Raw genomic sequence first — 13422 nt, 5'->3', positions numbered from 1 at the left:
TAAGGGTAATTTGAGAATATTTTTGGTGGAATTCCACCTTTTTGTTTTTAATGATTTATTTTATTAAATTAAATTTTATAATTTTATTATTATTTTATTTTATTTTATTTATTTAGACAGATTAGAAACAGGAGGGGCAGTAAGATCGTACATTTCGTTTACATTTTTACCCACACAGCCACACTGTAAAAAAAAAAAAAAAAAAAAAAAAAAAAGATTCAATGGTGAATTGAAATTGTCAAAACAAACAACAGCCTTTATACACTTAATTAAAGTGAATGTAAGTTGTGCAGAGCCCGTGATCAAGCAGTAACCCCCCCAGCATGGACAGGTCACCCCTCTCCCCACCGAAGACCAGGGTTCAATTCCCCGCACCTCTCTGGGAATTGTGCTAACATAATTTCAAAAAGGGTTTTCTAATGATAAACTTGGATTAGCTAACGCAACGTGCCATTGGAACACAGGAGTGATGGTTGCTGATAATGGACCTCTGTACGCCTTTGTAGATATTTAATTGAAAACATTTTTTGTTTTCCAGCTACAGTAGTCATTTACAACGTCTACACTGTATTTCTGATCAATTTTATGTTATTTTAATGGACAAAAAAACGTGTTTTTCTTAAAAAAACAAAAAACAAGGACATTTCTAAGTGACCCCAAACTTTTGGACGGTAGTGTATAACTTCATCATTTTCATTTTTGAGGATGCCATTTTGTTGTGGCTTCCAAATTGCTGAAAAAAAAGAATGAAGTTTGAGTTGATGAAAGCATTGGCCTGTGGTGTTCTATACAGAGTTAGAGCTCAGAGCAGAAAGGTTCACCCCCCCCCCTGAGCTGTGGTAGTCACGCTGTGTGTGTTCAGATGTTTTTTCACCCTGGCCCTCTCCCAGGTAATGTGACCCTAATCACAATACCATGGAAACCAGGCTAGACCTTTTAGTCCAATTAGACACGAGAAACAAACAAGGGTTGGACATATAACACTTAACCCACTCTCCTCTCTTACTTTATCTCTGTCTCTGTCTCTCTCTCTCTGTGTCTCTCTGTGTCTCTCTCTCTCTCGCTCTCTATGTTCTGTAACCATGGTAATAAATTTGATTCAGTGATGTTATCATAACTCAAAATTACATTACAGCACTGTTTTGTTTGCTCTGCGGAACAATCTCCTTTGCAACGCTACATTCTATGAATTTTTCCATGAGCTCAACCTCCGATATCTGGTCCTGCTCCACGCTGTATGTGACTGAATGTGTAGATGCTTATTGAATCAGAATGGTGTGTGTCTGTCTCTTGTTTGTGACTGAATGGGTCTCTGTATGTCCTCTACCACTGGGAATGACTATTAGTTACAACAGAGACTTGAATCCTGCTAGAGAAACCGTTTATCCTGCTAGAGAAACCGTTTATCCTGCTAGAGAAACCGTTTATCCTCCTAGAGAAACAGTTTATCCTGCTAGAGAAACCTTTTACCCTGCTAGAGACACCTTTTACCCTGCTAGGGAAACCGTTTACCCTGCCAGAGAAACCGTTTACCCTGCTAGAGATACCCTTTATCCTGCTAGATTGACTACTAGTTACTGCAGAGACTCGAATCCTGCTAGAGAAACATTTTAAATTAGTCATGTGGGTTTTTGCCACAACTTTGTGCACGTGTGGGCTTGCACGTCCGGTTGCTAAGTGTTGCAGTGTCAGGCTAAATGAAATTAACTGATCAACTGTGGGACCTTACAGGTAATTCTGTAAGAACAGCTGCCTGCGGTAAGATCATGGTGGTGGTGGTGGTGGTGGGTGTCTCTTTGTCAACAATAGCTGGTGCTGTGATCTCTAATATTAACCTTTTGTAACTAGGGGGCAGTATTTTCATTTTTGGATAAAAAAACTTTCCCATTTTAAACGGGATATTTTGTCACGACAAGATGCTCGACTATGCATATAATTGACAGCTTTGGATAGAAAACACTCTAACGTTTCCAAAACTGCAAAGATATTGTCTGTGAGTGCAACAGAACTCGAAACCCAGATAAAAATCCAATCAGGAAGTGCCCCATATTTTAAAAGCGCTGCATGCCAATGACTCCTTATATGGCTGTGAATGAGCTTACGTTTTCTACGTATTCCCCAAGGTGTCTACATCATTGTGACGTCTTTTTACACATTTATGTTGAAGAATAACTGTAAGAGACCACATTTAGCAAGTGGTCACATGATGGCTCCTGCAGAAAATCTTGCGTAAAGTACAGACGTAGCCATTTTTCCAATCGCTTCTAATGAGAAACCAATTGTCCCGACGGATATATTATCGAATAGATATGTGAAAAACACCTTGAGGATTGATTCTAAACAACGTTTGCCATGTTTCTGTCGATATTATGGAGCTAATTTGGAAAAAAGTTTGGTGTTGTAGATTTCTCAGCCAAACGTGAAGAACAAACGGGAGCTATTTGGCCTACAAAAATAATATTTTTGGAAAAAAGGAACATTTGCTATCTAACTGGGAGTCTCGTGAGTGAAAACATCCGAAGCTCATCAAAGGTAAACGATTTAATTTGATTGCTTTTCTGATTTCCGTGACAAGGTTGCCTGCTGCTAGCAAGGCATAATGCTATGCTAGGCTATCGATAAACTTACACAAATGCTTGTCTAGCTTTGGCTGTAAAGCATATTTTGAAAATCTGAGATGACAGTGTGATTAACAAAAGGATAAGCTGTGTCTCAATATATTTCATTTGTGATTTTCATGAATAGGAATATTTTCTAGGGATATTTATGTCCGCTGCGTTATGCTAATTAGTTTGAGGCGATGATTACGCTCCCCCGCATGCGGGATGGGTAGTATCAAGAAGTTTTTAAGGAAGTCTCAAGTTTTTGCTCGCCTGAGGTAGAGTACCTTATGATAAGCTGTAGACCACACTATTTTACCAATAGATTTTTCATCTTCATAGTTGTCTATTTACCACCACAAACCGATGCTGGCACTAAGACGTTGCTCAACAAGCTGTATAAGATCATAAGGAAACAGGAAAACAGGAAACATGCTCATCCGGAAGCTGCGCTCCTATTGGCCGGGACACTAATCCTGACGCTTATAAGAAATCCCGCTATGCTATCAGATGAACCATCACACGCTCAGCACTAAGACCCCCACTCAACGAGCTGTATAAGGCCATAAGGAAACAAGAAAATGCTGATCCAGAGGTGGCGCTCCTAGTGGCCGGGGACTTTAATGCAGGCTAACTTAAATCTGTTTTACCTCATTTCTACCAGCATGTCACATGTGCAACCAGAGGGAAAAAAAGACTTCACACTCAGAGACGCTTACAAAGCTCTCCCTCGCCCTCCATTTGGCATATCTGACCATAACTCTATCCTCCAGATGAAGCGGATGCTAAGCTACAGGACTGTTTTGCTAATACAGACTGGAATACAGTGCATTGCGAAAGTATTCGGCCCCCTTGAACTTTGCGACCTTTTGCCACATTTCAGGCTTCAAACATAAAGATATAAAACTGTATTTTTTTGTGAAGAATCAACAACAAGTGGGACACAATCATGAAGTGGAACGACATTTATTGGATATTTCAAACTTTTTTAACAAATCAAAAACTGAAAAATTGGGTGTGCAAAATTATTCAGCCCCTTTACTTTCAGTGCAGCAAACTCTCTCCAGAAGTTCAGTGAGGATCTCTGAATGATACAATGTTGACCTAAATGACTAATGATTCGCAAGGCACTGTATGTTCCCGGGATGGCATCTGATCATCCAATGGCATTGAGGAGTTTACCACATCAGTCACTGGCTTCATTAATAAGTGCATTGACGACGTCATCCCTACTGTGACCGTACGTACATATCCCAACCAGAAGTCATGGATTACAGGCAACATCCGCACTGAGCTAAAGGCTATAGCTGCCGCTTTCAAGGAGCGGGACACTAATCCGGACACTTAAGAAAAGAAATCCCGCTATGCCCTCCAACGAACCATCAAACAGGCAAAGCGTCAATACAGGACTAAGATTGAATCCTACTACACCGGCTCTGATGCTTGTCGGATATGGCAGGGCTTGCAAACTATCACGGATTGCAAAGGGAAACCCAATTACGCATTCCTGCGCCTGTCTCCCGAATCATTCATACCAGCTTGACAACTGTTCAGACGTGTGGTCAGGTGCCACAAAAAGGGACGTAGGAAAATTAAAATTGTCTCAGAACAGGGCAGCGTGACTTGCCCTTAAAAGTACACAGTGTTAACATTAATGACATGCATCTCAATCTCTCATGGCTCAAAGTGGAAGAGAGATTAACTTTTTGTAAGAAGTGTTGACATGCTGAATGTACCAAGCTGTCTAAACCACTGGCACACAGCTCAGACCCCAATTCATACCCCACAAGACATGCCACCAGAGGTTTCTTCACAATCCCCAAGTCCAGAACAGACTATGGTAGGCACACAGTACTACATAGAGCCATGACTACATGGAGCTCTATTCCACAGTACTACATAGAGCCATGACTACATTAAACTCTATTCCACAGTACTACATAGAGCCATGACTACATGGAACTCTATTCCACAGTACTACATAGAGCCATGACTACATGGAGCTCTATTCCACAGTACTACATAGAGCCATGACTACATTAAACTCTATTTCCACAGTACTACATAGAGCCATGACTACATGGAACTCTATTCCACAGTACTACATAGAGCCATGACTACATGGAACTCTATTCCACAGTACTACATAGAGCCATGACTATGACTGTGAAGAGAGAGACACACACACACAGGTAAAGACTCACACATACTCACTTTATATTGTAGATATGTAGTGGTGTAATAATGTTATGAAGTACGGTTTTATCTTTAGTTTTATATGTAAGTGCTTCATTTGTTTGGACCCCAGGAAGAGTAGCTGCTGCCTTGACAGGAACTAATGGGGATCCATAATAAACCCCAGGAAGAGTAGCTGCTGCCTTGGCAGGAACTAATGGGGATCCATAATAAATCCCAGGAAGAGTAGCTGCTGCCTTGACAGGAACTAATGGGGATCCATGATAAACCCCAGGAAGAGTAGCTGCTGCCTTGACAGGAACTAATGGGGATCCATAATAAACCCCAGGAAGAGTAGCTGCTGCCTTGGCAGGAACTAATGGGGATCCATAATAAACCCCAGGAAGAGTAGCTGCTGCCTTGACAGGAACTAATGGGGATCCATAATAAACCCCAGGAAGAGTAGCTGCTGCCTTGGCAGGAACTAATGGGGATCCATAATAAACCCCAGGAAGAGTAGCTGCTGCCTTGACAGGAACTAATGGGGATCCATAATAAACCCCAGGAAGAGTAGCTGCTGCCTTGACAGGAACTAATGGGGATCCATAATAAACCCCAGGAAGAGTAGCTTCTGCCTTGACAGGAACTAATGGGGATCCATAATAAACCCCAGGAAGAGTAGCTTCTGCCTTGACAGGAACTAATGGGGATCCATAATAAACCCCAGGAAGAGTAGCTTCTGCCTTGACAGGAACTAATGGGGATCCATAATAAACCCCAGGAAGAGTAGCTGCTGCCTTGACAGGAACTAATGGGGATCCATAATAAACCCCAGGAAGAGTAGCTTCTGCCTTGACAGGAACTAATGGGGATCCATAATAAACCCCAGGAAGAGTAGCTTCTGCCTTGACAGGAACTAATGGGGATCCATAATAAACCCAGGAAGAGTAGCTGCTGCTTGGCAGGAACTAATGGGGATCCATAATAAACCCCAGGAAGAGTAGCTGCTGCTTGGCAGGAACTGATGGGGATCCATAATAAACCCCAGGAAGAGTAGCTGCTGCCTTGACAGGAACTAATGGGGATCCATCATAAACCCCAGGAAGAGTAGCTGCTGCCTTGACAGGAACTAATGGGGATCCATAATAAACCCCAGGAAGAGTAGCTGCTGCTTGGCAGGAACTAATGGGGATCCATAATAAACCCCAGGAAGAGTAGCTGCTGCCTTGGCAGGAACTAATGGGGATCCATAATAAACCCCAGGAAGAGAAGCTGCTGCTTGACAGGAACTAATGGGGATCCATAATAAACCCCAGGAAGAGTAGCTGCTGCTTGGCAGGAACTAATGGGGATCCATAATAAACCCCAGGAAGAGTAGCTGCTGCCTTGGCAGGAACTAATGGGGATCCATAATAAAACCCAGGAAGAGTAGCTGCTGCCTTGGCAGGAACTAATGGGGATCCATAATAAACCCCAGGAAGAGTAGCTGCTGCCTTGACAGGAACTAATGGGGATCCATAATAAAACCCAGGAAGAGTAGCTGCTGCCTTGGCAGGAACTAATGGGGATCCATAATAAACCCCAGGAAGAGTAGCTGCTGCCTTGACAGGAACTAATGGGGATCCATAATAAACCCCAGGAAGAGTAGCTGCTGCCTTGACAGGAACTAATGGGGATCCATAATAAACCCCAGGAAGAGTAGCTGCTGCCTTGACAGGAACTAATGGGGATCCATAATAAACCCCAGGAAGTAGCTGCTGCCTTGACAGGAACTAATGGGGATCCATAATAAACCCCAGGAAGAGTAGCTGCTGCCTTGACAGGAACTAATGGGGATCCATAATAAACCCCAGGAAGAGTAGCTGCTGCCTTGGCAGGAACTAATGGGGATCCATAATAAACCCCAGGAAGAGTAGCTGCTGCCTTGGCAGGAACTAATGGGGATCCATAATAAACCCCAGGAAGTAGCTGCTGCTACTCTTTGTTTATTATCTGTGCACAGTGACTTCACCCCGTCCCTAGATATTACCTCACTCGACTAACCCGTACCCCCGCACATTGACTTGGTACTCCTTGTAAATAGCCTCATTATTATACATTTTTTACTTTAGTTTAGAAAAATGTTCTTACTTTAAAAAAATATATAATTATGCATTGTTGTTTAAGGACTCGTAGTAAGTATGTAATTTCTACACCTGTTGTATTCGGCGCATGTGACAAATAAAATTTCCCCTGATTCATTATGGGGGATTATGGGGGATTTCAATCACCTGCACTCTGAGTGCTTACATTCAGTATGTGATTTGTCTAACAAGGGAAAATAACATTTAACTAAGACTTGTGTTGCGGCTCAGTCCCTTCCCACTGGGCACACTCTGTCTCCCCTCTCACTCCTACACCTCCTCTGTCTCCCCTCTCACTCCTACACCTCCTCTGTCTCCCCTCTCGCTCCTACACCTCCTCTGTCCTCCCTCTCACTCCTACACCTCCTCTGTCTCCCCTCTCGCTCCTACACCTCCTCTGTCTCCCCTCTCGCTCCTACACCTCCTCTGTCTCCCCTCTCGCTCCTACACCTCCTCTGTCTCCCCTCTCACTCCTACACCTCCTCTGTCTCCCCTCTCACTCCTACACCTCCTCTGTCTCCCCTCTCGCTCCTACACCTCCTCTGTCTCCCCTCTCGCTCCTACACCTCCTCTGTCTCCCCTCTCACTCCTACACCTCCTCTGTCTCCCCTCTCGCTCCTACACCTCCTCTGTCTCCCCTCTCGCTCCTACACCTCCTCTGTCTCCCCTCTCGCTCTTACACCTCCTCTGTCTCCCCTCTCGCTCTTACACCTCCTCTGTCTCCCCTCTCGCTCCTACACCTCCTCTGTCTCCCCTCTCGCTCCTACACCTCCTCTGTCTCCCCTCTCACTCCTACACCCCCTCTGTCTCCCCTCTCGCTCCTATGGTTAAAAGGTTCCAGATAACATCTCAGTCATTCTAGAGATCACTAACTGGGTGTCTCAGACCAGATAACATCTCAGTCAGTATAGAGATCACTAACTGGGTGTCTCAGACCAGATAACATCTCAGTCATTATAGAGATCAGTAACTGGGTGTCTCAGACCAGATAACACCTCAGTCATTCTAGAGATCACTAACTGGGTGTCTCAGACCAGATAACATCTCAGTCATTGTAGAGATCACTAACTGGGTGTCTCAGACCAGATAACACCTCAGTCATTCTAGAGATCACTAACTGGGTGTCTCAGACCAGATAACATCTCAGTCATTGTAGAGATCACTAACTGGGTGTCTCAGACCAGATAACATCTCAGTCATTGTAGAGATCACTAACTGGGTGTCTTAGATGATGGATCAGGTGGTACAGTATCTAAGCTTTTCAAATGAGGTTGGTAAGGTCACCATCAACTGTGTGAGAGACAAAGATGACATCCATCTTCTAACTCGTAACCCATCTTTCTTGTTTACCTCTACTTCCTGAGTTTTGACCTCTGACTCCTGACCTCTGTGTTTTGTTCTGCCCCCCTGCAGATGACCCTGTCTCCGTGGGCGGAGCAGCAGCAGCAGGGTCAGCTCATAGGTAGTTTCGATGAGAAGGCGTACCTGTTGGAGAAACAGCTGAAGGCGGGAGACGACCCCTACAGAGACCACGCCTTCAACCTGGCCGAGAGCGACCGACTCGGCTCCGAGCGGGCTATCAGAGACACACGGCACTACAGGTGACTACACACAGACCGAATGGGCTCAGAGCGGGCTATCAGAGACACACGGCACTACAGGTGACTACACACAGACCGAATGGGCTCAGAGCGGGCCATCAGAGAAACACGGCTCGACTCGACAGGACACTCTCATAAAGAGAGTACATCATGCAATGTCTGCACCTTCAACCATCAACCTTGGGCTGGCATGATATCACATGTCCTTTGCTGTTATGATAGCAAACACTCATTGGGTTTTATAGTGAGTGGGGTGTACAGTACACAATGCACAGGAGGTGTGAATACTTTAAAACAATGTTGCTTATTTTTGTTTGTAGGTGTGCCTCCGTGAATTATGATGCTAACCTTCCTCCTACGAGCATCATCATCACCTTCAACAATGAGGCTCGCTCCACCCTGCTACGCACCATCAAAAGGTAAGGATCCACTGCTACAGAACACTAGAACACTGCTGTAACACTAGAACACTGCTGTAAAACACTAGAACACTGTTATAGAACACTGCTATAGAACACTGCTATAGAACACTAGAACACTGCTATAGAACACTGCTATAGAACACTGCTATAGAACACTAGAACACTGCTATAGAACACTAGAACACTGCTATAGAACACTGCTGTAAAACACTAGAACACTGCTGTAAAACACTAGAACACTGCTGTAGAACACTGCTGTAAAACACAAAGAACACACTCCAGCCTGCTACGCACCATCAGAAAGTAAAGTACTATTGTATTTCTCACACAATAAACAATTAAGAATTGACCATCTTATATTTAGTGTTTAATGCTGTCTTCTCTCTCTCTCTCTCTCTGTCTCTCTCTCTCTCCCAGTGTCCTGTTGAGGAGCCCTCCCTCTCTGATCCAGGAGATCATCCTGATAGATGACTTCAGTACTGATCGTGAGGCCTCCCTGCTTTTTCTCAGTTCTACTTGTTAAATAGTCTCTGGTCCTTACACGGCTCCCAGCATGAGTCTCTGACAGTAACTCTGCTCTCTGTGAGGTCCCTATCGGTTCCCTTTCAGTCTCTATGAGGTTCTTCTTCTTTATGAGGTTCTTCACATTGACCTAGGAAGTTCTCTCTGTCTCCACCTGCTGTATTTGCTCTGTCAGAACACAGAGAAATGCATGAAGAGAGATTGTGAGATGGGGACAGGCATACAGGGAGACCGTGAGAGGGTAAATCATAAAAACATGTTGAATGATTTAGATAGCAGGAGAGAGAATTTGTCCAGGAATGTACACTACATGACCAAAAGTATGTGGACACCTGCTCGTCGAACATCTCATTCCGAAGTCATGTGCATTAATATGGAGTTGGTCCCCCTTTGCTGCTATAACAGCCTCCACTCTTCATGGATAGGCGTTCCACTAGATGTTGGATCATTGCTGTGGGGACTTGCTTCCATTCAGCCACAAGAGCATTAAGAAGGTTGGGCACTGATTTTGGGCGATTAGGCCTGGTTAGTAGTCGGCTTTCCAATTCATACGAAAGGTGTTTGATGGGGTTGAGGTCAGGGCTCTGTGCAGGCCAGTCAAGTTCTTCCACACGGATCTCGACAAACCATTTCTGTATGGACCTCGCTTAGTGCCAGCCAGTCGGCCAGTCAGTCAGCCAGCCAGCCAGCCAGTCAGTCAGCCAGTCAGTCGGCCGGCCAGTCAGTCGGCCAGTCAGTCGGCCAGTCAGTCGGCCAGCCAGTCGGCCAGCCAGTCGGCCAGCCAGTCGGCCAGTCAGTCGGCCAGCCAGTCAGCCAGCCAGTCAGTCAGCCAGCCAGCCAGCCAGTCAGTCAGCCAGCCTGTCAGTCAGTCGGCCAGTCAGCCGGCCAGTCAGTCGGCCAGTCAGTCGGCCAGTCAGTCGGCCAGTCAGTCGGCCAGTCAGTCGGCCAGTCAGTCGGCCAGCCAGTCGGCCAGTCAGTCAGCCAGCTAGCCAGTCATTCAGCCAGTCAGTCAGCCAGCCGGCCAGTCAGCCAGCCAGCCAGTCAGTCGGCCAGTCACCCAGCCAGTCAGTTGGCCAGTCAGCCAGCCAGTCGGCCAGTCACTCGGCCAGTCAGTCGGCCAGTCAGTCGGCCAGTCAGTCGGCCAGTCAGTCGGCCAGTCAGTCAGCCAGTCAGCCAGCCAGTCAGCCAGGTGTATGACGTGACAGAGACCATCATCTGGCATTGCATTGTGGATGGAACAAGGACTTGTTCCTAAACCTAAATAATAATAATAATCCCTAGGTTTTGGTCATTTTATCTGTAAACAATAAATGCACAATCACAGATGTCTGTGTGTCTGAGTCTGTGTGTCTGAGTCTGTGTGTCTGAGTCTGTGTGTCTGAGTCTGTGTGTCTGAGTCTGTGTGTCTGAGTCTGTGTGTCTGAGTCTGTGAGTCTGAGTCTGTGTGTCTGAGTCTGAGTCTGTGTGCGTGTGAGTCTGTGTGCGTGTGAGTCTGTGTGCGTGTGAGTCTGTGTGCGTGTGTGTGTGTGTGTTATTTGTGACATGACATACCTTCCTCTTTTCCAGCTGAGGACTGTCAGCAGCTCTCTCAGATCCCTAAAGTACGCTGCCTGAGGAACGGACGTCGAGAGGGTGAGTTGTGTCTGCCTGCTGCTCATAGGCTGGGGTGGTATACAGTATCCTGGGGTGGTATACAGTATCCTGGGGTGGTATACAGTATCCTGGGGTGGTATACAGTATCCTGGGGTGGTATACAGTATCCTGGGGTGGTATACAGTATCCTGGGGTGGTATACAGTATAATGGGGTGATATACAGTATACTGGGGTGGTATACAGTATACTGGGGTGGTATACTGGGGTGGTATACAGTATACTGGGGTGGTATACAGTATCCTAGGGTGGTATACAGTATACTGGGGTGGTATAATGGGGTGGTATACAGTATACTGGGGTGGTATACAGTATACTGGGGTGGTATACTGGGGTGGTATACAGTATACTGGGGTGGTATACAGTATACTGGGGTGGTATACAGTATACTGGGGTGGTATACTGGGGTGGTATACAGTATACTGGGGTGGTATACAGTATACTGGGGTGGTATACAGTATACTGGGGTGGTATACAGTATACTGGGGTGGTATACAGGGGTGATATACAGTATACTGGGGTGGTATACTGGGGTGGTATACAGTATACTGGGGTGGTATAATGGGGTGGTATACAGTATACTGGGGTGGTATACAGTATACTGGGGTGGTATACTGGGGTGGTATACAGTATACTGGGGTGGTATACAGTATACTGGGGTGGTATACAGTATACTGGGGTGGTATACAGTATACTGGTGTGGTATACTGGGGTGGTATACAGTATACTGGGGTGGTATACAGTATACTGGGGTGGTATACAGTATACTGGGGTGGTATACTGGGGTGGTATACAGTATACTGGGGTGGTATACAGTATACTGGGGTGGTATACAGTATACTGGGGTGGTATACAGGGGTGATATACAGTATACTGGGGTGGTATACTGGGGTGGTATACAGTATACTGGGGTGGTATAATGGGGTGGTATACAGTATACTGGGGTGGTATACAGTATACTGGGGTGGTATACTGGGGTGGTATACAGTATACTGGGGTGGTATACAGTATACTGGGGTGGTATACAGTATACTGGGGTGGTATACAGTATACTGGGGTGGTATACTGGGGTGGTATACAGTATACTGGGGTGGTATACAGTATACTGGGGTGGTATACAGTATACTAGGGTGGTATAATGGGGTGGTATACAGTATACTGGGGTGGTATACAGTATACTGGTGTGGTATACTGGGTGGTATACAGTATACTGGGGTGGTATTCAGTATACTGGGGTGGTATACAGTATACTGGGGTGGTATACAGTATACTGGGGTGGTATACTGGGGTGGTATACTGGGGTGGTATAATGGGGTGGTATACAGTATACTGGGGTGGTATACAGTATACTGGGGTGGTATACAGTATACTGGGGTGGTATACTGGGGTGGTATACAGTATACTGGGGTGGTATACAGTATACTGGGGTGGTATACAGTATACTAGGGTGGTATAATGGGGTGGTATACAGTATACTGGGGTGGTATACAGTATACTGGTGTGGTATACTGGGGTGGTATACAGTATACTGGGGTGGTATACAGTATACTGGGGTGGTATACAGTATACTGGGGTGGTATACTGGGGTGGTATACAGTATACTGGGGTGGTATACAGTATACTGGGGTGGTATACAGTATACTGGGGTGGTATACTGGGGTGGTATACAGTATACTGGGGTGGTATACAGTATACTGGGGTGGTATACAGTATACTAGGGTGGTATAATGGGGTGGTATACAGTATACTGGGGTGGTATACAGTATACTGGTGTGGTATACTGGGTGGTATACAGTATACTGGGGTGGTATTCAGTATACTGGGGTGGTATACAGTATACTGGGGTGGTATACAGTATACTGGGGTGGTATACTGGGGTGGTATACTGGGGTGGTATACTGGGGTGGTATACTGGGGTGGTATACAGTATACTGGGGTGGTATACAGTATACTGGGGTGGTATACAGTATACTGGGGTGGTATACTGGGGTGGTATACAGTATACTGGGGTGGTATACAGTATACTGGGGTGGTATAATGGGGTGGTATACAGTATACTGGGGTGGTATACAGTATACTGGGGTGGTATAATGGGGTGGTATACAGTATACTGGGGTGGTATACAGTATACTGGGGTGGTATACTGGGGTGGTATACTGGGGTGGTATACAGTATACTGGGGTGGTATACAGTATACTGGGGTGGTATACAGTATACTGGGGTGGTATACAGTATACTGGGGTGGTATACAGGGGTGATATACAGTATACTGGGGTGGTATACAGGGGTGATATACAGTATACTGGGGTGGTATACTGGGGTGGTATA

The 13422-nt window shown here is 45.6% G+C and overlaps 2 protein-coding genes across 4 annotated transcripts in view; one reads left to right on the top strand and one right to left on the bottom strand.

The window, feature by feature from the left end:
- The window catches only part of LOC110505940 (probable N-acetyltransferase camello), a 669337-nt gene that overhangs the window by 535983 nt on the left and 119932 nt on the right, over nt 1-13422 (bottom strand). The window lies entirely within an intron of this gene.
- The window catches only part of galnt16 (UDP-N-acetyl-alpha-D-galactosamine:polypeptide N-acetylgalactosaminyltransferase 16), a 43831-nt gene that overhangs the window by 9136 nt on the left and 21273 nt on the right, over nt 1-13422 (top strand). For 2 of the 3 annotated variants that reach the window (XM_036963115.1, XM_036963116.1), the window contains exons 2-5: nt 8312-8499; nt 8820-8918; nt 9339-9406; nt 11010-11075. In XM_036963115.1, the coding sequence (XP_036819010.1) occupies nt 8312-8499; nt 8820-8918; nt 9339-9406; nt 11010-11075 (421 nt within the window). Of the gene's footprint in view, nt 1-8311; nt 8560-8819; nt 8919-9338; nt 9407-11009; nt 11076-13422 lie in introns of those variants that run through there. The other variant, XM_036963117.1, reaches the window with a different exon arrangement.

The sequence above is a fragment of the Oncorhynchus mykiss genome, chromosome 25 (genome assembly GCF_013265735.2).
Source record: "Oncorhynchus mykiss isolate Arlee chromosome 25, USDA_OmykA_1.1, whole genome shotgun sequence".
Lineage (NCBI taxonomy): Eukaryota > Metazoa > Chordata > Actinopteri > Salmoniformes > Salmonidae > Oncorhynchus > Oncorhynchus mykiss.
Note: the sequence above shows the minus strand (reverse complement) of the source record. Positions and strands in the feature narration are given on the sequence as shown.